Source organism: Echeneis naucrates, chromosome 19, assembly GCF_900963305.1.
Source record: "Echeneis naucrates chromosome 19, fEcheNa1.1, whole genome shotgun sequence".
Taxonomy (NCBI): Eukaryota; Metazoa; Chordata; class Actinopteri; order Carangiformes; family Echeneidae; genus Echeneis; species Echeneis naucrates.
Genome location: NC_042529.1, coordinates 502,631 through 530,000, shown reverse-complemented (window position 1 = coordinate 530,000; position 27,370 = coordinate 502,631). Strand labels below are relative to the sequence as shown.

Genomic DNA, 27,370 nt, shown 5'->3' with positions numbered 1-27,370 from the left:
GAGCAAACTTTGGCTGCACAGCATGAATGTGTAATGTCCCTGCAGCTCAGCTTCACCTGAGTCGGCGCGATGCAGCACGAGGAATTCTTCTGTTGAAATAAAGCAAACAAAACAACAAAAAACTTCCGTATTGTAGTTTTGGTCCTCATTTTGGTAGATTTGCCTTCATTCTTCTGTTTGTTGGCATTTTCTGCTGTTTCCTTTTGCCATCTTTTTTTTCCTGCTCACTTAATCTCTCATTAGCAGCAAACGCACACACACACAGACACACACTGTTCTGGTGTCATCAGTGTAGCGCTGCTCTGTCTCACTCCATCTTTCCTGAACCTCTTCTCTTCACTTTTTGTTGTTGACGGGTTGAAGGGCGGTTCAGAGATGAGGAGCTTTCTCGCTGTCAGTCGAGCTCAGTGGGAGCTTCCTGCTTTAACAGCTAACAGGCTAATTAGTTTATAAAAGAGAAAGTTGGAGAGCAAACAATCGCTTTGTTTCCAACACGGCTGCAGTTTGGACCGAGTCAGTCTGAGTCTGAAGGTCTTAAATGTCCGAGTTTCAGGGATTGAACCGAGCTCAGGAACATGATTTCTCTTCTTTCCTCCGCCTCCTCCTCCTCTTCCTCACAGCCTTCATCTGTAATAACCCATCAAACTGGCCATCCAGTGAGAGTGCTGCCTCCTTCAAATCCTCATGTTGTTGTTGGCTTTCTGAGCTGAGCTTCCCGCTCTCAGCTCGTCTTTTCCTCTTCCTCCTTCTCTTTTCAGTTCGCAGTCACACTCACCTCACTGATTTAAGTCTCGTCATCATCGTCTCTGCATTCGTCGGCAGCGTGAAAAACAAGAAAGACGGACGTGTGAAGCAGCAATAACCCGACTGTGAACGTCATTAAGACACACACACACAGTTCACCTCTAATGCATGTGACGTGCTTCATGTGCATGTGAAGGATTTGTCAGCAGAACATTGAGGAGCTTGTATTCTCCGTCAGGTCCGTCAGGGAGAAGTCTAGAACATCCTACCCCCCTCCACCCCCCCTCCACCTGCAGCAGCTGAAACCACTAAAGAATATATTTCTGTGTCAGATTCAGTCTGACTCCTCTGAGGTTTATGTTTTACTCTGAGAAATTCTGCTGGTGCTTTAAACGTGTAGAAAAAGTCATATGAATAATGAAAGTCATGTTTTTAGTCGTCATTTTACACATTTAGTTTGGAGAAAGTGATTATTGTGTTAAAGTAGAATCAATTCTCCCCCATCAAAAAGCAGAGACACCGAGCAGGAAGTGACCTCAGCTTGATCCAGGAAGTGTGTGATGAACTCACAGACACACACACACCTGTCACCCTGTGATGGGTGTTGACGGCTGGAAAAGGAACTTTGCATTTAAAATATCTGTCAAACCGACGACAGATTGATTGACTTCCTCGGCTCCACCCAGCCCACCCAAACACACACCAAGTACACAAACATGATTTTAAACCAGTTTTCCTCCGGCGGTGGTGTATAACCACGCTGTGAAGACACACACTCACACTTTTTCCTGAACAGGTAATAGCGTCATTTTTCACATTGGAGACGGCGTCCACGGCCTGCGCGGCCCTCATTAATCTCCCTAATGGAGAAGTAAGTGATCGGAAATGCAAGCTTTAATCATGTCTCCTCTGCCTCCTCGTTCGGGGCCGAAGGTTTTTAGCTTGACTCTCTGAGCATCTCTTGTTTTGTTCTTTTTAAGGCGTCTCAGATGGAGCTCAGCCGTAACTTGACTGATGTATCAGGAAGTCACAGCAGAACCACCTTAACTTCAGCTAATTTACCGAATAGAGCCTCAGCTCAGCAACCAAAAACACTAAAATCTCACTGAGTGTTTCCTTCTTTTCCAAAGAAACGTTCCTCTCATCTGTTTGGGTTGTTCTACAGCTGATGCCGAGGCCTGTGATTGGCTGTGACATCACCGACCGGAGCCAATAGGAGCGTCCGATGTAGAGACGTGACTGGATGGGCAAACACACAGAAGCTTCAGTCAGAACCATCAGGGAGCATCGATGAAACTTTGAAGACTCTCCTGTAGAGCTCATTAGCTTTAGCTTCTCTCAAATATTAATCCGGTGTTGGTAAAACTTCTCCCCCTCTGGATAAATGAGGCCTGATGCCTGAGGTCATTTTTTTATTTCATTAGCTGCTTATGTAGAATTTATTACCACTCTAGAATCACACACCAATTCCTTAAAGCCTGTCTTCTCATTGTTTTATTCATGTTAGTCAGTCGGCTGACTGTTTGTTCTTCGTGTTGTCGTTCTCGTTGGTCCGCTCCTCATTTGGTGTTTTGTTAGTGTTTCCTGCACTAAGAAAACAGTACTCCTGACCCAGATCCTGATCCTGATCCTGACCCTGACCCTGACCCAGATCCTGACCCAGATCCTGACCCAGATCCTGACCCTGACCCTGACCCAGCGTGAGGTTGGGCTCCAGTCAGGGATGGGTCTTAGAGTCCATGTCAGTTTTCGTCAGGAACCAGCAGCAGGTCCACAACATGTGGATATTGAGTTGATCCGCTCTGCAGCTTTGCAGTCGGAGAAAATCTGCCAAGCGCAGACTGATATTTCAGTCCGGCTTCTGGTGGCGGGAAAGTGTTCACTGTGAATACTAATGTGAGTGGCATTTTTAAGTTTAGATGATTATCATGTTAGCATTCAGCTCCTGTAGCCTCCATGAGTCAGAGCCAGACAGGAGGAAAGCTGAGGACGCCCCGAATCAGCTCCATCAAGGATGGACCGGATCCTGGATCCTGGACAGGATTAGAACCTGTGATGGCGGATGTAAACAGCCAAACACAGAGAGGCCTCCTCTGTTTCCTGTGTCTCTCTTTGTCCTCATTATCGCTCTCATCTCACACTTACACTCGCTCGCTGGGGAGCGCCGCCATTCACGGTGTCAAGTTGTACCAGAGCAGCCATTTTGGCTCTGCTCGGGGAATCAATGGCCCATTCTGCTTCTGTCCATATTGTGTCTGAGAGCTAATCAGCCACCCCAGTCCCATAATGGAGCAGGGCGCACACACAGACACACTATCACCTCAGTCGCACACCCATCGACTCAGAGGCCCAGAGAGAGACACATTCCTCAGGAGTGCAGCAAAGAAAAGGAAATAAAGGCGTCAGCAGGCAGCTGAGAAAGGCAGAGCTGCCACAAATGAAATCTGTCCAACTCTGTGTAGAATACAAATGTATGTGGTCGGCGCTGTGACATCACCGATCGCCTAGCAACCATGTCCAGCACAGAAAATGGAGGTCCACTGCAGGACTGGCAGCCTTTGAGCAGAAGTGTGTGTCTGTTTGTGTAGCTTCACACTCAGACAAGGAGAGCCACATGTGGAATAAGAGCAGCCAAGATGGCGCCCGACAGGAACCAGAGCGAAGGGACACCGTCTGTCCGTCAACCGAGACCGAAAAAGGACGGAGCAGCATTTTAATGTCCTACTTAATTCAAGAGACAGGCTGTGTGTGTGTGTGTGTGTGTGTGTGTATGCAGGTGTCTTAACCTTAAAATATCAGCCTGAGTCCAGATATGTCCTCTCCAGTAAGTGTTGGACTGAGTGTCTCGTGGACGTCCTCGGACATTAACGCTCCACTGAGGATCAGCTGGATCTTCAATTTGTTCCATTTCAGCCTGATTTGATTTTAAAATCAACACTCAGCTCAAAAATATGAATTCCATCAAATGTGTACTTTAACATTTTCTAAACGTTTTCTAAAGCTTCCTTTGTTTTGCTGAGATCATCAAACGATTGTTTCAGCTCCGAGATAAATGTTTTCTTTCCCGTTCATTTACGCTGACCCATCACGCTTCATTGCCACTTTGTTGTGGTTCATCGGTACATTTTGAAAAAAAAAAAAGCTTTGTCGTAGCATTTCTGATTATTTGAAACTATACATCCAGCTCAAACGTACAAAGTTTGCTGTTTTTATTTTTGTTTGTGACTAATTAGTTCCCACAGCGACATGCAGACGTGCTCAATTTACTGAAACGTTCCCACTTTATTGGAATTTCCTCACTTTGTTTGGGACTATTTTCAGCAGCGGATTCATCCACATTTTGTTCTTCAGAGCAGCAGTGTGTGTTGTCGCCAGCACTTTTTTTATTTCCACTGTATCTCTTCATGTATTTTTCTCTTTATAAAAACAGATCAAAACTTATTTTCTCATAAATTCCACCCACCCGCTCTCCTCGTCCTCGTCCGTCCCCGTCTCTTCGCGCTCTTTCCCATTTGCATATTATAATTGAGGTCGAAAGCGTCCTCCGTTTGTGTGAGTCTGTATATATTTGCTCCACTGCGACGACCCTCCAATCGTGGTCATTATGCGCCGCACCCTCTCACTCTGTATGCAAACTAGATGGCAGCTGGACGTCGGGCGGCCGCCGGCCAATCGGCGCAGAGTTTCGGTGGCAAGGTCGGATGTCACAGAGGTTTCTGGAGACGGATCAATAACTTCAACAATCCCTGCGATTTCTGTCTGAGGTGTTTGGTAATGACCCTCGCTGCTGCCGCCGCCGCCGCCACAACTCTCCTATGAATAAATCCAGCCTGATGAATGCCAAAGTGGTTTTAATGGTGTACGAGGAGTCGGTCCGATGTTTTGGATTTCAGAGGGCAACAAGTTTGCTTCTCAACTTTCTGCTGGGGGATTCATGAAATCTGCATTTGAGTTTGAAGCACCAACAGAAGTTTTGATGCTTCACTAATGAACTCGCACAATCAGCGTTGTGTCATTTTGCTGCTGGTTTGTTTCAGAGACAAGAGCAGAGGAATATTTTATGACTCCACTTGAGGAGAATGTGCGCCGCCGTTACTTGATTGCTTGTCACAAAAAGTTGGACCACTTTATTTGTTGAGTGCTCCAAAATAGTTTGTGCCAAGATGGATGTTTTCCAGAGACAGTTTGTTGGCGAATATTTTTCACCAACACAACAGATGTGCAAATTCACTCAGTCTTCATGTGTTCGCGGTCTGTGCTCCTTTTTCTGTCTGGCTGTGGAGCTTCTGATTTCTGAGCTGCAGAGTTGAAGCTTCTGGTTTGTAATTTCATCTGTCTGTAGTTTTGGTGATGGATCGGGTTCTGAAGTGCCTCAAAGCAGAGATGTCCCTCTGTCCTCAAGAAACTCCTGAAACCCGGACTGATCTGATCCGGTCTGATCCAGGCTAAACTGGTCTGGTCTGGTTTATTACTGAGACCAAGAGCTTGGATCAAAGACAGATGAGGAAATGTCACTGTTCTATTTATTGAATCTAAGTGGAGCAACAGGAGGATTTTTCCATCAGAGAAACAGATTGGGTTGCGTTTCCAGTTGGTTTCCAGTTGGTTCCCAGTTGGTTCCCAGTTGGTCCCCAGTTGGTTCCCAGTTGGTCCCCAGTTGGTCCCCAGTTGGAAATGACAGGATGTGATGTAATTTACACACCAAAATGAAACCAACTCATTTTCTCTTTAATTTTTCAAACTGAACTGAAAGAAAAGATTTGAATTCCTTTCAGAAAAGTAAAAGTTTCGTGCTTCCTGGTCTGGAGGACAGCGACTAACCTCAGCAACTGGCAACCTGTTTCCTCCGCTCCTCAGTGAGAGAACACACTGTGGCTTTGTGTGTCGGATGTTGTGCGCTCACACTCAGACCTGACAGTCTAAGTTCCTTCCAATGAGACACTGTACACTTTCCCCAAAAACATGATAATTAGAGCACAAGCTGTTCCACAGATCCAGAGAAGGGTGTGTGTGTGTGTGTTTGACCTGTCAGCAGGGACGGGTTTGTTATTTTGCACTAAACACAACATATAATATACTATACCTGTAGATATTTTCAAATTAAAAGCCCTTGGATGCTGTCCTGAGTTAATTAAGACAACAGGAAGTGTGACATTTGTGTTAATGTTGTTAAAAACAGAAGCTGGGCAATTTTTTTTTTTTTTTTTTGCTTTATCCAGAAAATTGGGAAACATTCAGAGTGTGTTTTTAGTTAGTTGTTGTTTTCTGATTCCAGAGAACGGAATCTGATCTGGTCTGACAGAATCAGATTAGGAGACTTTTTAAAATGAAAAACACAAAGAGATAAAGACAGAAATCTCTTTCCAGATGAATTTGTCTCAGTTTTCCTTCCACAGAAGATGTCACAGTGTTGGTGCCTCAGTAATAAACAGTCCTTCCTCTCCAACACACAGTAATGATCTCTGACCTGATTACCATGCAGTGGAACACCTTTACCTGCTCTTTAAAATGGGACACTTCAGTCTCCATCCTGTTAGCGTCCACTCTCTTTGTGATCAGTTATAATAGCAGGGAGGGACGAGTGACAGCCACGGACAATGAAGTGGAGAGAGAGAGAACAGGAGGGGCGGCGGTGCAGAGAAAACATTTCCAGTCGGAGGCTGTTAGAGCTGCTAATGAAAAAGGGAACATCTGACTGCAGAGTGACGAACCTACAAACATCAACACAGTTCATCATTCTGCAGTTTCTTGGCCTCTTCCTCTCTGTGACATTCAGTCTGAATCAGCTGACGAGGACGATGAAGTCCGGAGGTTTCCTGCCGTCTGCAGATGGAGCAGCTGTCGGCTCCACTCATCTTTATTTATGTGACCCAATATCACAAATCACAAGTTCTCCTGCAGGGGCCTAACAACCTGTGCAGCTCATGTCTATCTGATTCAGATAAGAGAAACCTTCAGGGGGCGAAATAAAGAGCAGCAGAGGAGGACACACACCTGCCACAGATCCAGATACACAACCTGATCCAGAGGACAGACTCAGTAGCTGTCAGCTTGCAGTCACTCCTGTGAAAGAACAAGGACTTTAAAGAAGAACCAGGCTGTGGAGAAGCACCTGCAATGAGCCGAGCAGGAGCCGCCAACAGACCAAAGCTCCCCCAGCTCACAATAACACAAACAGAGACTGAAGACAAAGTGTGAGGGGGAGGTCAGAAACGAGTGTGTTTGTGTGTTTATGCGGGTCATCACACACATCCAGTCTATCTGCCTATCAGCTATCTGTTGCACAAACATAACACGGCAGCTCGATGTGATTACCGCTCAGCCGCCACCTTTTGTTAATGAAGCTCTTCTCTGAAAAGGTCACTGCAGCCGCAGCGATGAGGAGCCATAAGGCGGCCATCTTCCTCCATGTTTACACACAAACGGCGTCAGGAGAGAAGGGTCAGAGGATCCACAGCCGGGAGGAAGAGAATCGGGTCAAGATCTCAGACGGACAAAATGCTCAGACTCACAAAAACGTGACAACATGAGAACAGTAACAAAACCAAGTTCAACGACAAGCAAGAAGGAAAATAAAGTCGGCAGTGAGCTCCGAGCAGGCTTTCACAACACTGAGTGTGAGTCGTCTCTGAAAAGTGAGGATAAGTTAAATTTTTGGGTTTCTGAAGAGGCTGAAATGAAACCTGGAGTCTCAGATCCTCAAACCTCCGGAGAGCCAACAGGCTGTGTGTTTTAGACAAGAGTGTGAGGCAGAAAAACAATTCTTGAGTTCACATCTGACAGATTTTATTTATGTGTCGTTTCTGCTTTGAGGATTTGGAGTCCGCAGTTCGGACTAAAGAAACAGCTGCTCCTCCTGCCCATTTACCCCACAGAGGGGGCAGAAACTGCACCAGCTCTGCGCTGCTGAAGACACCGACAGGCCGTCCAGGAGTCTCCTGGTCTGATGTGGATCCTCCTTCCTGCCTCCTGAAGTCGCGCTTTGATTCAGCGTATCATTAACAGACTTGTCTCTGAAGGGGCCGTCCTAATTTCTGCGTTTCAACTTTAAACAGGTCGTTTTATCTCTGAGCAGCATTTTCTCATTCAGGCTCTGGAGCTCATTAAGCTGCTATCTTAAAGAAGTTTTTCCTCGTTTCTGAGTTCGTGGAAATCAGCTGTGCTTCTGCTTTCTGAACAAACCTAAATGAGGCTACAAACCAGGAAGCAGATCCAGGATCCTCACTGATCAGTCCTGCTCTGTTACTTAAAGTTGAACCTTCTGAGGTGGACTGAGACACTGAATGAAGACGTTCTCTGGTGTTTACTCCAAATCAAACGTGTTTCTGTTCTTCAGTCTTCTGCTCCTTTGATTCTCCTGTAAAAACTTTTTCCTGTAAAGTTTAGCAGGAGACATCTCCGTCTGTTCCCCTCAGATTCAGATTTGTCTCTTCACTTTCTGCTTTTCATGAAAAAAGGAGAAAACTGTGTAGTTGGATTGAAGAACCAGAGAAATGGGAATTCCTCGTACGAGAGAAACAAAAAAACTCAACAGTTTTCTGGGACGGTTCAGCAGCGACGCTCCATTAACACGGTGTTAAAAGCAGCCGGTCCCTGTTCGCTGCTGCTGTCAGTTAATTCTTGTTGTCAGGACTGTTAAACCCACAGAGGGTAGGGGAGAGGAGGGGGGCTAATATAGACCAGCTAACTCCCTAATCCCCCATACTGGAAGGCTGAAGCCTCCCGAGTCCGACTGCAACAAAATAGGAAACACTGAAAAGCAGCAGCAGTTTTTTCGCTTCAGGCTCTTTGGTGTTATTAAACATCCCCCCCCCCCCCCCCCCCCCAACATGTTTTATTCACCAACACTTTCAGAGTCACAACCTAATCACAAACTTCATGCGGCCCAATTTTGGTCCAGGAGCCGACCGCTGATCTCGACCAGCCACCGAAATATAAAGTTGCTCATTTTCTGAATCTCAATAACGCTTTCTGAATTAATATTTCCACCTTAAAAAAGCTGCTCAGAGAACTCACCTGAACTTACCTTTTGCAGTTCTGTTTTTTCTCTGAGCAGTTTGTTCTCCAGGATGGAAACTAAAACCAGTCGACATCCAAAAATAAACACAATAAACAACCACGTCTTTACTAAGAAGCAGCTCATCACTCAATATTTAACCGAGTAACGCTGATTCCGTCTCGCAGCTTTCATGTATCTGGGCCGGTGAGATCGATACCTCATCAGCTCCTGGTGATGCTGATGTGCTGCTGCAGGAATGTAACAGTCTCCGGCCTCCTGAACGCCGTGTTGTTTATCTGCACCCTCCTGGCAGCATTTTGATCTGAGATCATTAAACAGCTTTTGGTTTGGCGGTGCTTCTGTGGAGCACCATCTCCAGGACAGGCTGATTTCCTCAGTAGAAGTATGTGAGCAGGATTAAGCGGGAGGAGACGGTGTCATCGGCCTCGACACAGCAGCTGTCGAGAGAAAAGCTTTTTTTAAAATCCCAACGAGCTTCAGCTTATTTAGTTAGACATCCGTGTCAAAGCCACAAATAAACACGCTGATCGGCGGGTCAGCGGGAAACCTAACCTTCTCTGAGGGGTGTTAGAAATAACAGCTGACCTCAGACTCTCTGTGAACCTTCTCCTCACGTGGACTGCGGCTGTTTGTTACGATCTTCTGTGTTTTGTGGTGATGATATCCTGGTTTTGTGCGTCGTTGTGGTAGTTGTGTAGTTTTTGTGTCCTCCTCCTCAGATGTCCTAACAATGAGCACTGAAGGTTCTTCTGTCCTGATGAAGACGATGAAAGAGTCTGTTGATGGAAACGCTGTCCGCTGATTTGATGGGACGGTCATTAATGATTATTAATGATTATCAGTGATTATTGTTGATTATCGATGATTGTTGGTCATTGTTGGTGGTTGTTGAGGAGGGCGTGGTGTCGGCTGCTCAGGATGGCGGTCTGGCTTGAGTGACCGATGAGCACTCACTGCTGTGAGCCTAACGAAGGGCGCCGCCGTCATGTCAGCGTCGTCCCTGACAACAGGCCATCGGGTCCCCGACCTCAGTGGACAGGAAATTAAGTAGAACGCACTGCAGCTGTGTGACGTCAGAAGAACAGGAGTTTATGTGTTAAGATGAACTGTCTGTTTCTGTGTGTGTGTGTGTGTGTGTGTGTGTGTGTGTGTGTGTGTGTGTGTACCAGTAAAGGTTAAGGTGACAGGTGTGATATCTCAGGTAGGAGATGTAATGTGCAGAGTGTGAGGAGAGCCGGGCTGTGGCCTTTTATATAGGTTAACCTGATCAGTGACAACATCAGCAACTTTCTCACACACACACATCCACAGACACACACACACACACACACACACACACGAAAAATTATCTTTGGTGTCACCTGATTAAATGAGCTGCCTTTAGTCTTCGTTCTCTGGAGAAACACTGAAAGTTTGTGTTCAATAAAGTTGTGTGTTGTGTGTCGAGTGTGTCTGAGCCCTGAGGACACACACACACTGTCGCACACTATGGCAACACACTAAATGTGCTGTAATGGACCAAACCTTTATTTGTGTTAAACAGACACAAAAACACAAAGTGCGACAATAAAAAGGCAACAATCACAGAAAGGAGCGTCAGTGTCAACAAAAATCAGCCGTCTACCTGATGACCAAAAATAAAACTGTCAAAATCCGTGTAGTGTTGAAGCCTATGGGGAAATGTCCCTCCTCCTCCTCATGCTCTCGGGCTGGATGCAGATGTTTCCTGCTGAGGAGGGGACTCGGCAGGATCGGGTCTGAAGTGGACTTGGATTATTGATTGTCTTATCTGTGGACTGGAGCTGGAGGCCTCGCTGGTTATCTATCACAGGTCATCGTGTCGACATCGTCCTGTTTCAGTCTCTCTCTCTCAGCCGGTGTTTGTGTTCTGCTCCTCGGGGAGATGAAAACATGAAAAGTTTCGGTTCGGTGCAGGCTGACCTGCACAACTGATCCTCTTTAAGCTGGCTGCTATCAGCTGCACGCTTGGTTCTGGTCTGCAGGGTGCTGCATGTTATTAGGATTATCGCAGGGCGGCAGAGGACCAGAAGAGCTGCCGGCGCTTTGATAAGTACAAACTACCCGCCCTGTTCTTTCCAAGCAGCTCTTGTCGTGCGACATTTTGGCAGGACAGCCCGTCACGGAGCGAGATGAGGCTCAGCTCTTTAATGGAGAGGTGAACTTTTCAGCAGCTGCTCCGCTGAGACTAAAGCTCCTCGACGGCCTTCATGTGATTAAACGCGCCTTCATTAACGCTGTCTCTCTCTGTGTCTGCAGGCGGTGGAGACAAACCTGGCCTCCAAAGACAGTCACTGGGTGTTTGTCAACGAGGTGAGACAACAGACACACAACACCATCACCACAACCTGTGACACAATCAGTCGACTGTCAGCTGAACTCAGTTATAGACTGTTTCTTTAAATTCCAGGATGGTTTATTTAGCCGGCTGTTTCTGACATTTACATCAACATGTTGCTGCTTTTACAGCCAAATTTAGTCTGTTTCAGTGTCCACATTCAGGCTTTACAGCTAAAAACTCTGAGTGGTTTCTTTTTTCTGGATAAAAACTGTGTAAAGCAGAATAACAATACGTAGAAAGTTAAAACAGAAACAGACAGCAGCTACTTTTCTTTCTCCGTCAGGTTGTGAACCTTCAGAAGCTTCCACTCTTTTGTTTTCCTCTTTTGAATGATCTTCCCATTTTAATTCCTCACGCTGCCCTCAGTGTCCAAACTGTTCTCAGCCAATTAACTGAGCTGACAGGAGCGTTAACGGCATAATTCAGGGGGAGATGGGGGAGTGTCTGAAAACCTCAGAGATCCTTTTCACTGCCTTCTCTTTACCTCCCAGCTCGCCCCCCCAATCCACTTTAAACTCTCTGCTTTGTTTGAAAGTCACCATTTAACTAATTATACTCTGCGTTTTTAATTAACCAACAGAGTGATGCTGCTCATCCTCCAGAGCCTTTTTTTGGGTGGGGGGATAAACGCCTCTTTGTCCCAGTTCCACTTCTGATGTGCGATGTGGTGCAGCGTGTCGTTCCCGCTCAAGGCGTCTCTTTTATCAGAAAGTGTTTAAATCATCCAGAGTTATTCAGCTCCTTTCTTTCCTTCCCCTCCCTCCTACTCACACACCTTCTCCCCTTCCTTCCTTCCAACTCAGCCTTCTTCTGTACAAAAACAGAAAACTCTTCCATTTCTTCCACAGAAAAAAGACAGAACTTCATTTAGAGTAAAACTGGAACTGTGTCAGTCCCCTCCAGGCTTTTATTTTGAAATGTCAGTTCAGTTCTTTTTTTTTTTTATTTGCCTCCTGAGTTCACAAATACAAAATATGAAAAGTAAATAAAAATTTCGAAGTTAGAAAAGAACCAACAGCACCTGAAGGCAGCACGCTGACCTGAAGGGCCTTTTATAAAAACATTACAGCTCCACAGTTTAGTCTTCGGCGCCTCCTGGTGGTTGATGAGTTCAACATGATCTTATGTTAAAGATCGCAGCGTACTGACAGAAATATTCCAGATATTTTCATTTTAATTTGACAAGTGAGAAGCTTTAAACAGCTGGAGGAAGCAAAGTAAACAGCTGATGGTTGTACAGATGAGCTGAGTGAGGCTCCGAGCCAGTTTTAAATCTCTGTTTATCTATTTTACATTCATGTGGAGCTTCTCTACTCTCAGCAGCTACTTCGATCATTTATTAACAGAAAGCTGTTCTTTCTCCGGTCGTTTGAAAGGTCATAAAACCACACCAGGAAATCAGGATTTTACATGTGGCTAACATCAGGCCTGATAATTCAACTTAAAGCAAATAACATCAGAAAATTGGGAATAAAGTGTCGACCTCCAAACAGGCTTCATGTGAAACCTTCTCACTGAAAAATCTATCTCTGGAGGATTTCGTGGCGTCAGCGGGCTCCAACAGGAAGCAGAGCTAGTTTATAGTCCTGGACGGCGCTGCAGTAAGATGTCAGGTGTGGCGTGGACAGGTAGAGCTGATTTCCATCTCCTCTTCTTCCCCTCCTGCTAACCCTAACCCTGAAGACCAGTTCTGACCTCCAGAAAAATAAGAGTCAACAACAGCTCGACAACTTGATCCACACAAACCGCTTTACCCCAAAAACAAGCAGAGTCTGAAGTCTGTCGCCGGTCAGAGCTGACGGGAAACTCCAGAGATCTAAATGAAAAGTTTAGTGTTGGATAGTCAGAAACAGGAAACAGTCTCTGATCCCAAAGAGATCAGAAAACAACAAATCAACCGGTTTCCTCATTCTGTGTCTGCTCGTTGAGAACTCAGAGGTTTGGATTTAATGTTCATTCAGGTCGTCGTCAACGAGTCAAATCTGTTCCTGTTGTGTTTTTGCTCTACAAACACACCGACTGCAGGTAACACAAACCACAACCACACAACTCTGACACCAATTAAAAAGACCTGTGGAATGAGGGGTGGAGAGGTGAACTGAGACGAGCCGAGTCCTCAGACGGAACCAGCTGCAGTCGGCTCGGCGTCTCGCCGCTCAGACGCCAACTTCAACTTCAAGTGTTTAACGGGAGAACATTTCAGCTCTTCACCTGCAGGTCTGCAGGTCGGCGGTCCTGCAGGGAGGAGAACCCAAAACGTGATAACTACTGAACGTGACAGAGAAGTTTCCTGGTCCTGGTTCAGGTGACATGAGGAGCTCAGATGATCTGCAAAAGGCCCCACAGCTGGACAGACCCGAAGAAGGCGCTCCTTCAGAGACGTGTCGTCTTTGTTCTCTTGCTTTAAGGTTGTAATTCAGAAATGAGTAAACGTTAAACAGAAGCTCGTTACTGATCCGCTCACTGAAGATGGAAATGGACTCGGGCTGTAAAAGACCGCCGTGACTCGCTTTGAAATGCAAATCAGATGCTGTGAGAACAAAAACAGGAAGTCCAGGTTACATTACAGCTACGGCAGGTGTGGCAGTTAAACCTTCAGTCCACATCGACCGCCACATGGAAATCAGCTCCTGCTTTCCTGATTAATCAGGTTTAACAGCGCTCATCTGTTTCCTCCATAAATGTTATTTGTAGTGTTTACAGTACAAATCCATACAGACTGTCTCCTTCTTTGGCTCCAATCAGAATGAACTCTGTCCTTTTTATTTAACTGGAGGTCTTTCAGTTAAATCTGCGTGTAAAGAGTGTCAGTAACTTCCTGTGTTGAACTGGTGATCGAAGAACGATATTCTACGGTGGAGAGGATTGTTTGTGCCGCAGATCTGATTCAGGACAGTAAACATCTCAGCTCTGTCAGTGAAGAGCTCTCACCTGATTCCCATGATCCTCTGCTTCACCTCCTGTTCCCTCTCAGCATCATCGCCCTCTTCAGTCCGCCTGCACCTGAGCGCAGGTCATTTCTGTCTGACTGTGACTCTCTTCAGCTTCCATCTGCTCCATGAGTAGTTTGAATATACGAGCTGCAGAGTGAAATAACATAAAGCAGAAAGAGTCCTTCAGTATATCAGCTCACCTTTTCCTCAGCGATCCTCCAACTCCTGTAAAGCCCCGAAATAAGCCTTAATATGATATTACCTCAAATAAAAATAAAACGTGGTTCATCTGAGTCAATGTTAAACTGTCTCACCAGGGAAGAACTCAGTTTGTTACCTGAAACAGAACCTTCACGTTTCAGCTGATCTAACCTGGTTCTGGTTCCTGGATCTGAAATGAACAGGACGACAGTCCGTCCCTTCAGAGCTCAGAGTGTCACTGAGGAGCTGCAGTCGGTTTGTTTTTCTTTTTAGAGCCTTTAACCCGACGGATGGTTGAGAAAAAGAAGTTAAATAACAAAGGTTGGATATCTGATTACTCCGTCCAGGAAACAATCAGCTTTCTGTGTCACAGCAATTAAAAGTTAGTAAATGAAGGTTTTGTCTTCGACACCGTCGGTGAGGTTTTAGAAACGCCACCATTTCCTCATGAACACAACAACACCACAAACTTCCTGTTTCTGCTCCAATCAGTCGTCCATCTGTGAAACTCTGTTTGTGTCTCTGCAGGAAATCAGCGACACGGAGATCCTGGAGCTTACCCACAGTGCACTGGGGCGCATGACGGTGATCCGTCAGATCTTCCCGCTGTGGAAGGACAGCAACACCCGCTGCATGAGACACAACCACCGGATCTCCTCGCTGCTGTGCGACCCGCAGGAAGGATACCTGCAGAACCTGGAGGTAACCTGCTGGAGCCGATCATTCTGAAGGCATCGACGTTCACCAAAACACAAAACAGTCTGGATCTGCTGCCCTCTCACGGAGCGTCACGTGTTGTGAAGATTTCTGAGCAGTGAAGTTGTCTGAGTTGTGTTGTGTTGTGTGTCCTCTTGCGTGTCGTTCATTTCATGTCTCTGTGTGCGTTGAACTTTGTTTCACGACTAATAATCATCTAATTGGACTCATTTCAGTGAATCTGCTCACACTTTGTGTGTAGCAGCCGTCAAGGCGACAAACTGTCAGAACGCACACAAACACACATGGACGTGTGGCTGACATTTAAAAACAGCAAGCTGAACAATTAGCATAATTCACGCTGACAAATGTTTTTTCTTCACGTCTTGTCGTGACATTCGTGGCGATGACATCGGCGGCGTGTGAACCAACAGGGACGGCGCCGAGGTCACTCACTTCCTTTTCATCCGTCCATCTTCACGTTCTGATCTGTCTCTCTTTCGTCTTTCTCGTCTTCCTGCCTCCATTTTTCTCACCGTCAGATTCAGATTGGACAGATCAGCTGATTCTGCAGGGATAACAGCTCTTCTGTCTTCGTCCCCTTTAACCTGCTTTACGTCTCCTGATGATTTATCTTTCTCGCTGTCCTTTGTCTCTTTTGTTTGCCATTTTCTTTATCTCTTCCAAACCTCATCTTTTCTCTTTTTCAGTTTCGTCTTGGTGCTCATATTTTAGATTCTCTTCTCGCTCGCTCCGTCTTCACCCTGTCCTTCTTTTCTCCAGTTTCCTCCTTGACCTCCAGTTGTCCCCTCTGATGAAACACCATCTTTGTCTCTCTAATCCATAAAAAGAAGGTTCAGTCTTTTTTTAAATGGCTGAAGAGGAAACCTTTAAAGCTTGTGATGGTTTCAGACGTTTTAGGTGAGTAAAGTGTGACGTTACTTTGACATGAAGACCGATCGACTGTAACGAGATGAGGTCACTAATTAGCAGCCGTTGGAGTTTATTTGGAGAACGTCTGATTTCTTTCTCCATGTTGACAGATGTTAGTGAGAGCAGGTGTTGTGTTCAGGGACCTCAGGTCAACACGAAGAGGAAGTCCAGCCTGCTCAGCATCAGAGGGCGAGACAGGAAGTCATGTAGAGGAGAGGACTGATCTTTTTCCTCTTTTCCTTTTTTCTTGTTTATATTCTTGTTGTTCTTTTTCCCATAAAACTTTTGTTTGTGTGTCTGTGTGTTGTCATCACTAAGCTGCTGCAGCTCATTGGACTTAACTGGGCTGTTGTTGATGTGTGTGTTTTGTGGATCTGTGTCCAGATTAGCTGCGAAGGTATTAACGTGTGAAACAAACTGTAAACACACAGATCTGAACAAACACATTAATCCCATCGGATGTTTGTTGAAGCTGACAGACTCCGCCCCCTTCCAGGTGTCCAACCTCTACCTGTACGACAGCGTGCTGATGCTCGCCAACGCCTTCTACAGGAAGCTGGAGGACAGGAAGTGGCATAGCATGGCCAGCCTCAACTGCATCAGGAAGTCCACCAAGCCCTGGAATGGAGGCTGGTCCATGTTGGAGACCATCCAGAAGGTACACACGCTACACAAAAAGGTCCGTCTGATCAGTTCAGACTCAGAATGTTTGGATTTAATAATTGGCACTTACATCTTTGTAAGTCCATTTTTGGGCTCACAAGCAAAGACCAGTTTGAAATGAAGTGACTGTTCTGGTGAAAGCTGAGCAGGTTGTTGGTTATTTTCTGGATCTCAGACTCGGTCTGGTTGGACAGAACTCAAACTGTCGTACGTTGTGTTGTACCGGAGTTTAATTGAAGCAGTCTTTGAAGCCCGAGCGAGCGTGCGGAGGAGAACATTAAAGTATAATTAGGTTTCTACACGGAGCTCAACAAAGTCTTTGTTAGCAAAGCGTGAAACATGAAACAGCCTCAGCTCTGATCTCCATCGAAAACCATCAACATCTAATTGGTCAAAGATTTTCTCACATAAGTTGAAAAACATTTGTTCCTCCGCTGAAGAACATCTTTTGGTTTTTCTCCTTCAATTCACTGAAGTGACTTTGATTTCCTGCATCAACGCAAGTAGAGGTCAAAAAAACACCTTTTCTTTTTCCATTTGTTGTGTGTCTGTGTGTGTTAATTAACTTGACCCCCGTTAAAGAAGCTTATTTGTGATTTTTTTTGTTTGTGGTCTTTTTCTTTTTTCTCTGTTTGATCTTCTTTCTCATAAACACTGAGGTGAAACTCACACAGCAGTTTATTGTGTGTCCGTGAAAACTGCTGCTAAAGAATGTGTCGGCCGTCAGTTTTGTGTGTTCTTTTTTTCAGTTAAATTTATTTTTGTGTGTCTTCTCATTTTGCCATGCTTTTATTTTGAAAAGCAGAGCTAAATGTTTGGACTTTTCTCTGATATGTGGATGTGAAGAGCTTTTCATCCTGTCTGTTGTCACGGTGATAAGTGAAGCAGCATCCAGGACGCCTCCCACCCTGTACGACTACACGCTCTGGGATGTTCAACAATGCAAACACAAAGCGTCTTCAGCTGTAAACACTGACACACAATGTTCAAACAACGCTGAGTGACTTCAGGTAGGAGGGTCACAAAGGAACACAATCCGGCAGAACAGATCCATAAATCTGAGGGATTATCGGAGGATTAAAACTGGATTTCACAACGACGGAAAAATTGCAACCTCCTTAAGAGGAAGCGAGGAAAATAAAAGTCCATTTTGAGACGTCTTCACTGACGAGACGTCACGTTCTGGTTTATTTTAGCTGTTCTTTAGTTGTTGGATTTGGACGGAGGACCAACTTTGTACCAAACTGCTCCGAAGCCAAAGCAAACATCAGGAAACATTTTTCTCCTGCAGGTGACAGTGAGCCGACCTTTGCGGCTGACAGAGGAACATTTGTTTTTCTGGCCGTCCTCACAGTCCAACGCAAACGATGGAATCTGTGGCCTTTTGGCGACCGGCTGATATTTCCTGTCTCATCCGTCTGACCTGTATTTTCTGTGAGAGCAGAGATCAACGAGCATGAATTAATAAAGCTGATCATTCATTTATAAACTGACTCATTAGGCGTCTATATGGGTTCCTGTCCTCTCTCCGGGTTTCCATGGCGATTGCTGCTCGTTCCCTGCTGGGGTTTCCATGGAGCAGACAGGAAGTGATGCGGCTGTTCTCCCGCTCTTCTTTGTGTGATTTTTGCCTCCACGCCGTCTCGTGGTCAGAAAAACTGACCTTTTTTTCTCAGATCTGTCAGCTGATTGAATAAAAATAGAAATTCAGGCCGTTTAATGAGCTAATTTGATAACATCATGACCCCTGACCCGAGTCCTGTTTCCATGGTAACCAGGTGATCAGTCACCACCAGAGTCTCAAGTTTAAATGAGTTCCACTGTTGGTTTTTTATCCTCTGTGATCTTTACAGCACTCTCTCTCTCTCTCTCTCTCTCTCTCTCTCTCCCCCCCTCCTCCAGGGCAACATCACGGGTCTGACAGGCACGATGGATTTTAAGGACAGCGGCTCCAACTCCCATGTCCAGTTTGAGATCCTCGGCTCCAGCTTCAGCGAGACCTTTGGCAAGGACATCAAGAGGGTGAGTTCTCAGAGTTTCCCGTTAAATGAACAACCTGGAAAGTTGAGTTTACATGGCGCCACATCGCCCACACGTGTCAAACCCAAAATACCACACAACACCCTGCCATGTTGTCACCGCTCCATTATTCAGCGTAACACCCCTCCATCTGCCGACAAATGTTCACCACAATGGAAGAAAACAGATTTAGTTATTATGAGCCAGAGGTTGTGTGTCCGTCCAACATGTCGACTCTGTTACTGATACTAACAGAATTCAGAAAAAAAAAGAATGATCAACACGTGTTTTACCTGAAATAAACATCAGAACTCTGATCGCCGTTTTTAAAGATTCCATCAGAAAGTTCTGTGACCCAAGTGACAACAACTGCCCACAGCGCACACACATACACCCTTTGCCTTTTACACATGAACACAGACTATCACACAACCAACCTTGACACATTTTTCTCACACTCCTTCACACACACACACACTCTTGCAGTCAGTTAATTTCACTTTTGGCATCTTTCCATCTGAATATTTCTGAGAATCTGGAGTTGACCTGCTGCGACCTGAGCGGCTGCCAAAAAAAAGACATTTTAGGCCGAAACATTTCAGAGGACGACGACACACACGACGGGTTTGAAAAATGTCCCCCTCACTTTCCTCTGTCTTGTTTTTGTGATCTCCTCAGTTTTCAGAATAGAAGTCTGTTGGACCTTTGTGTCCTTTAGTCTCTGGTCAGCTCTGTGATTGAATTTTCTCCGACGTCTCAGTTTTCTGTCGGTTTCCGGCTCCTGCTGAAGGAGCTCAGGAGGCTTCAGTGTCTCCACATCAGCCTTCTTCTGACCTCCATCTTCCCCTGGACCATCACAGGTGCATTGTGGGAGCTGTAGTTGCTTAAACCATCTCAGTCATCATGCAGCAGTTTAACGTTGATCGGCCTTAATTAGCACCGCTAACACTGTAAGAGATGAATCAATACGTTCATTCATTCATTCACTCATCATCTTCTCCTCTGATCCATGTCCGGGTCACTGGGGCTTCTGCAGCTGGGTAAGGGGCGGGGCCAACCTGGACAGGGCCTGAGTCAATAGAGATGGTTAAATCAGATTCATGTATCTGCGTCTGACCTTTTTCATCTTCTGCGGTCGATCAGACCGTCACGTTAATACGGAGCAGAATAATAATGGGGCATGGACCCGTTCTGCTGCCGGAGAACAGAAAGGAGCGAGACTCTGCCAGTCAGCTGCTCAGTCCTCCGACTTAGAGAAGTAAAAGAGGGAAGCCAGATGAGAAGAGGAGAGGAGAGAAGATGATGATGATGAAGGATGATCGGCGGTGAAAACAAATCTGCTCACATTTAAATGTGTTCAGTCATGAAAAAAAGAGGAGCCGTTCACACATGGGTGGAGGAGACGGTTCTCATTTTGAACTGAAATGAAAATCTCAAACGAATCCAGGGTCAGATCGCTTAGGTTCGCCGTTGCCATGACGACGGATCCGTTTCCTCGTAGCAGCAAAAGTCAAATGAGATGAAGTCATTCGTTCTCAATCAGCAGATACCTGAGAATCAGTTTACAAGCAGTCATAACAATCAGGATGATTTAGCAGCTTGCATGTACAGTGTGTGTGTCTGTGTGTGTCTGTGTCACACACAGACACACACACACACACACAGAGCAGTTGCTGCAGTAATGAAGATTTAATCACCTGGCCTCTCATCCTGACTTATGAGTCCCTCTGTGTTACATAATGACCATTAGGAGGACAGAGGCCCATACATCTCTCACACACATGCACCACAACACAACTGCAACACAAACAGACACACTCACACTGTTATTATTCCTGTCACATACTCATAAATGAGACACAGTGTTATTAACATGGAGTGAATGGAAGCTCTGTAAATTGCCTCAGTTGTCATCACCATACGTCTGAATATGGATCTGTATCTTCATACATCAGCAAACACACAAAATCAGCAGTGTGAGACACGGCTGTAAACAACAACACAACAATGTTGTTGTCTATCTTCTAATTGGAGTCCTGCAGCTTCGTCTGGAGAGCATCAGTGTCACCCTGGAGCAGGATAAAAGTCCTGATCAGATAATCATGTTATCCTCTGAAGGGACCAGAGACGGATCTGCAGGTCGAAGCTCTTCGGTGGATTTTCTTCACGGCCTGTTTAGTTTGAGATAAATACGTTTGAAGTCCGACTTTGATGGCCTTGAATCATTCTGAATATGTGGAACTTTTTGCTGGTTGTCCCGCTGAGGACTCAGACCGGAGTTTGAAACCTGCAGGAGATCAGAGCTAGTTAGAAGTCGGAGAGCTGATCCGTCTGATTAAAAACAGCGATTGGCCGGCGCTCCCGCAGGCGAGACCATAACGTTCCGACACCGATGATGGAAAAGGACGCCAAGACCGGAGCTGTGTTTTCTTTTCCCGCCGTTCGATGGAGGGAGATTTACTGACAGCAAATTACAGCCAAGACACATCAGAAGTGAATGAGATGAGAAAAGTGAGGACTGATAGATGGGACAACACACGGGGGGGCGGAGGAAAGAGGCAAATAACATTTCAATCTCTATCAGGGCGGATATGGGGGGGCGGGGGTGTTTCATCTGTGGGGGAGTATTTACTTTGAGAAATGGCCTCAGGAAGAGAAGGCGGAGGCATGGACAGCACGGGAACATGGAGATGGAGATTTGGATAACACTAACACTGTAGGGGGAAATGAATGGAGGGCTGATATGTCACACAACATCTACCTGAAACTCTATAAAAGTTTCCTCGAGACGTAAACCAGACGGGAGATAAACTCTGAACAGATATTGAGCTCCGATCAGAGTTTATTTTCTGTGTTGGACTCATTTCGTTTGTGCAGCTGAATGTCTCCTCTGTTTAAGATCATCAGAACAGATTCCTAAACTTAAAGTAAGTCCAGACTGAACTGCAATTTGGAGATGCCAACACAAAGAAAGATTCTCCAGGACACTTTAATCAGGAAGAGGAGCAGGTGGCCTCTGACCTCTCAGACTGAATAACGGCTTCCCTAAAATGCAGTTATAGATTCTTCAGATTGTGTCACTGCTCTTATTCTACAATAACACCGAGACGCCTTATTCATGATTGATGATGTTTACACGCGTTCACACCAGCTCGTCATCTTCCCATCTCCCGTCTATCTGTCGATTCTTCTCTCCCACAGAAGAGCTGAAGAGGCTTCCAATTACTTTGCCGAGGACGGGAATTACCAGCCATTTGTCCATAATGGAAGCTGCATTGTTACTGGCCCTTCTGAAATGAATCCATTAGTAATGTTGGAGAACGAAAATGAGCCTCAGACGGTGCTAATTTCAAATCCCTGAGGTAATTTGGAGTCATTAACAACAATTTGTGTCTTTGAAAACTAGAAGCTTGGTAATTTCTGTGAATAATATGTGGAACAAGATAGATATTTTTCTGCGTTTTTCATTTTTCCCCAAAGTCATAAAGATATAGTCTTTTGTTCTCTCTATCAGGCTGTGTTTGATGAACAACCACTGAGCTCTTGAACATCCCTTAAAGAAATCCAAAATTAGTCTGAGCAATAAGAGCAGGACAGAAATTCAAAAAGCTGTCATGAAGCACAGTGAGAGAAAAAACAGATGTAATGTTTACATTTCAGAAAGGACCGACCATGAAACCGGCCGTTCGGTCGGACCGTCACATTTTCAAGTTCTAAACAGAATCATTAAACACAACACGGACTGAACTGGACCGAACTCCTCCACAGACTTTTAGTCAAACATATTTTATCTTTTAGCATGGAAGCATCGATGCTCCGCTTTGGGCTCCACCTCTTTGGGGTCCTGGGGGGTGAGCTCTGGGAAACATGTCGGTTCAGTAACTTTGATTCCTTTTGAGTGTTTATTTTCAGATGACATTAAGAACTAAAGTCTGAAAACGCTTTTGTTCCAAACCAGCAACCTTTACTCGTCATCTTAAAGACAAATTAAGCATTTTGTGGTGAAAGTGTGCGTTGGAGTTAATGTCTTGAGCGAGAATTCAAACAAAAGAAAACATATTTTCTTTTAAAGTTTTGTGATCTGGTGAAGACAGAAAGTGAAGCAGCAGTGGATCCCTGCAGCGGTGTAATTATCCAGTGCCCACGCTGCGTCTGTAGATGAACAAAACAGGTGGAAACACACACGCACACATAAACACTAATTGACATTCATATTGGTGTGTTTTTCTTTGAAAAGGCCCCAGAGAGCGAAGCTTTGTGTAGATTAGAAACATCAAAGCCGTTCCATAATAGTAAAATGCATCAGAGACTTTCCTGTAAAGGGAACCAGCAGCGTGGAAGTTGGAGTCCTGATCGGAGTGTGTGTGTGTGCGACAGAGGTTACACTAATGTGTGAGTCTGAAGTCTGGCCTTGTCCTTGGAAAAATAAGAGTTTACTTCAGCAGAATTATTTCACTTTTTCTTAAACACAATGTGTGTGTGTGTGTGTGTGTGCTTTTACTTTAGCCACTTTTCCCTCAGCCCAACAGCAGAAGTCGGGGGGGACTCTGGGTGAGTGTTGGCGTTTTGCTCTCCTGTTGGGAGATCGATTTAGAGAAGTACAGCCGGCCTCGCTGTTCCGAGGATGGGGGGGGCTGACGTTTGTGGAGTGGGGAAGGAGGACAGGAAGCGCTGTGGGGGGGCTCATCCGCCATGTTTGACCCCCACACGAGGAGAGAAGCCCAGAAACACCAATGATGGATGAGAAATCTCCATCCATCATTCCAGATCAGATTCATTTCAACTGAAAACTACATCAGTCCAGGAACAATGAGTCAGAAAGCTCAGTGATAGAGATCCAACAGCGTTCAGAGCATTTTCATTTTGTCTCCCTGAAGGAAACCTCCCTTCATCACATCCCTCTAAGATTCGGCCCAAACTGAGTTCTGTCAGGAAGAATGTGGCTCCGTGTTCGACTCAGGAGGCTGACTGACGTTTCACTGCAGCACTTGGTGGAAAACGTCACTGTTAACCCTGAGGGAGCCGGAGCCGCTAACTCCGATTCTTCTGATGATGTCAGCTGAGCAGCCTGAACAGAGTTTGTTCCACAAACTTCTGCACATCGGCTCCGATTATTCCTGACAATTATCAGAGCATTAATGGCACAAATAGATTCTCCAGAATGCCAGACGGTCCCGGGTGAGCTGCAGCTCTTTCTAACTGCAGCTTGTTCCGCTGACTTACGGCCACCACGTCGCTCTAAGAGGCCGATCATAAGAAGAAGACGGGACGAGGAGCATCTGAGACGGAGGGAGAGTTTCATTAGAGAACAATCTGCATCATGTTCTGTCTGATTTCAACAAAAAAAACAGAAGAGTTGAAAATAAAAATCCTTCAGTTTTCATTCGAGCTTTTGTAATAAATGAGTGAATCAGTTTTAACAGGTGGCGCTGAAACGGAACCATTCGTGACAGAAACAAAGAAAATGTCTTCACCGAGACAAAGAGGGGACGAGATGATTTTAACTTTACTGAGAACATCTTCTAAATATTATCAGCACGTGTCTCCAAAGACAACAGGCCGTCCTCAGCGTGTCCTGAAGGCTGAGACAAAATAAAAAGACCGCAAAATCACGAAAACTAACATTGAATCAAACATTAAAAAAAAAAAATTGCTTTGTTAGAGCGACTCTCTTAATTGGAAAAGATTAGAAAATTAGAAAAACTGAAATAATTTTTGCTTCTAAAGCTGCAATTTACTCCAAATTAAAGCTCATAGAAGTATTTTCTTGAATCTACTGACTGAAGGATGACACAAAATACTGCCGTCTGTCTGACACGAAGGGAGTCATTTTATTCAATATTTCTGCTGTGAACAGACTCAGCTGACATCTTAAAAAGGTTTCTGATGACCTAAAAGCAGAGGAGCTCCCGTATCCTCAGCAGTTCAAAGACTGCTGAAGATCGACCTTGTAATGAACAACAGATCATCAGCAGGTCTCTTTGCTTCCTGTTCAGGAATTGCCATTGGCTCCGCCCACACCTATTATACTTGCCCATTTTTGGATCAGACTGGATTTAGGGGGCGGAGCCAAGATGGCTGACTTGTAATTCTCGTATCCAGACTGATGGGACAAATCACACATCTACTGCTAATTTCTTTTCCCCCCAATCATTAGGAGCAAACATCCAGATCAGGGAACCTGTGTCACCACCAGAGCACAATAAACACAATTCACTGTGTCATATCTAACAGCAGCATCATCATTAGGAGAACATTAGCGGAGCAATTTGTTGCAGCCGACTGCGGGCGTTAGATGTGTTATTGTATGACCCGGGCTGGCTGTTTACGGCTCTGCAAACTGTACAACAAGAAACAGATAGTGGGATTAATTTCACCACGCTAATTAAGACGAGCCTTTAACGTTAACTGTCAGCTGAAGCTCATCGGAGCGTGCTCGATCACATTCCTTTATTAGCCTCCTCTAATGTCAGACTAACCTGTTTATATTCACACTGACGCATCGTTTGTTTCATCATATATATTTATTCCATGTCAGACAAGCAGTCCGTCAGAGACTTCATGTGCAGTTAAACGGAGCTCGTCCATAAAGAATGCAGTGATGAGGAGGAATGAGAAGGTCCGGACGTGGACGAGTTCAAGCCCATTCCCACGCCAAGTGTGTTTATTCACAGCGACATCACACACACGAGCATCTGGTGACAAAACAAATAAAACCGCTAAAAAAAACCAACACATCCACAGATCAGCTGTTCATTTACCGTCTGATGATGACCTAACTTTCTGATCAAATTACATTTTTCCCCAGTTAGGACAAAGTTTTTCATGTGTTTGTTCACACTGTCGTTCAGTTTCAGAGATACTCTGACAGAAAACTGAATGTCATGAGCTAACGTGCTAGCATGATGATTAGCAGTGAAGCTGATATGAATATCATGTGAAAATCCATCCAAATGTTGTTGAGATATTTTCTAAAGCTGAAACACAAAAACTGTTGAATCTGAAGTCAACAATGAAAATGATTTATTTCAGTTACTGGAATCCAATTTTAAAAGTTTGTCATGGAAATGAAGAGAAGCTGTCTGAAATATGCAGTGAATTCAGTGATATTCTGTGATTGGTGGACGGCGTGTCGTCTGTTTGAGGCTTTCAGTGTTTTGTTTTCTTTGTCCTAATCAGGTCGGGTTCGTTTTGTGTTGTGGCTAAAAGTGCGATCGATGAATGAATGAATCCTGCTGGAGTGGGCTGTTGGCATAGACATCTTTTAATTTGGTGCTCCCGCTCTCTCCAGGCTCGTCTCTTTGTTGCCGTCTAATTTTCAGCATCAGAACATGAAATGGTCAAATTTCAGCCACGCACACCTTCCCCTGGCAACTGTCACACAAAAGTGAGATCAGTAAAAGTGTCCGATGGTTCTGTTGTGTTTGTGCAGCTGGCGACCTGGGACTCCGTCCACGGACTGAATGGCAGCCTGAAGGAAAGTCGAATCGAGAATGGCATGCAAGGAGTGACGGTGAAGGTGGTGACCTTACTGGTAGGTGAACCAAACCACATGACAATAATCTGAATCTTAACGTATCCAAATCTCAGAAATCTGGATTATAAAGTGCCACCAGCAGGACGCTGACTGAATTACTCCAACGGCCAATCAGGTCTCAGCTGTGTGGCCACGAGCTCCTGAACGTTCATCTCTCTGCCGGTCTGCAGAGCTCAGCTCTGACTCCTCCCCCTGAGGCGCATCAGCACAGAGGAGACGCCGCTGTATCTGAGCAAGACTAAAACCGCCACACAGACACACATCAACTACACAACTTCTCAGAGTGCCTTCCTGCTTCAGGGAGCATGAGAACGTATTGGTGACTCTCCTGCTGTGGAAACAAAAGAAGACTTATTAATTATTAAATACCTTTATTCATTGATCAAGAGCCAACCTCACTTCTCCATCCTGATTGGGTGGTACAGGCTGTCAGTCACAGAGTAGCAACGCCCCCAGACCCATCCCTGCTGTGTGGTACATTTCTTTAGCCTCATCCTGCAGGTTGTGTTGAAGTTTGGACAGTTTTGTATCTCTGTATGTTGTGTCCCCCCCGCAGGAGGACCCCTTCGTCATGGTGGCAGAGAACATCCTGGGGCAGCCAAAGAGGTACAAAGGTTTCTCCATCGATGTCCTGGATGCCCTCGCCAAAATCCTGGGCTTCAAATATGAGATCTACCAGGTGAGTCCACGAGGACGATCCGAGCGTCATCGGCTGACTTCTTCGGTTTGTTCTAAAGTAAACGAAGCTGATGTTCCTCTCAGGTGAGCGACAGTAAATATGGATCTCAGCTTCCGAACGGCTCGTGGAACGGGATGATCGGTGACCTCATCAACAAGGTGAAAGCTTCAGGTCTGAAAGCTGAGCAGCAGAGTGTGTTCCAAAAACTGACTTTGTCTCCCTCCATTTTGTTTGCTTCCCTCCCTGCCTCCTCCAGCGAGCCGACCTGGCGGTGTCGGCCATCACCATCACCCCCGAGAGGGAGAACGTGGTGGACTTCAGCAAACGTTACCTTGACTACAGTGTCGGCATCCTGCTGCGGAAGCCCGAAGAAAAGATCAACATCTTCTCCCTGTTCGCGCCCTTTGACCTCGCCGTGTGGGCCTGCATCGCTGCGGTGATCCCCGTGGTCGGAGTGCTCATCTTCCTGCTCAACAGACTGCAGGCGCTGCGGACGTCCTCCAATCAGAGCCCACCGCCTGGACAGCCGCCGGGCAGCCTGCACAGCGCCATCTGGATTGTTTATGGAGCATTTGTCCAGCAAGGT

At 45.6% G+C, this 27,370-nt stretch overlaps 1 protein-coding gene across 1 annotated transcript in view; it reads left to right on the top strand.

Annotated features, from left to right (window-relative positions):
• The window catches only part of LOC115059889 (glutamate receptor ionotropic, delta-1-like), a 251,243-nt gene that overhangs the window by 204,062 nt on the left and 19,811 nt on the right, over positions 1-27,370 (top strand). Inside the window, exons 5-12 of the mRNA XM_029527635.1 lie at positions 11,042-11,095; positions 14,786-14,959; positions 16,383-16,544; positions 18,452-18,571; positions 26,001-26,102; positions 26,662-26,784; positions 26,868-26,942; positions 27,041-27,368. Of these exons, the coding sequence (XP_029383495.1) occupies positions 11,042-11,095; positions 14,786-14,959; positions 16,383-16,544; positions 18,452-18,571; positions 26,001-26,102; positions 26,662-26,784; positions 26,868-26,942; positions 27,041-27,368 (1,138 nt within the window). The remainder of the gene's footprint in view (positions 1-11,041; positions 11,096-14,785; positions 14,960-16,382; positions 16,545-18,451; positions 18,572-26,000; positions 26,103-26,661; positions 26,785-26,867; positions 26,943-27,040; positions 27,369-27,370) is intronic.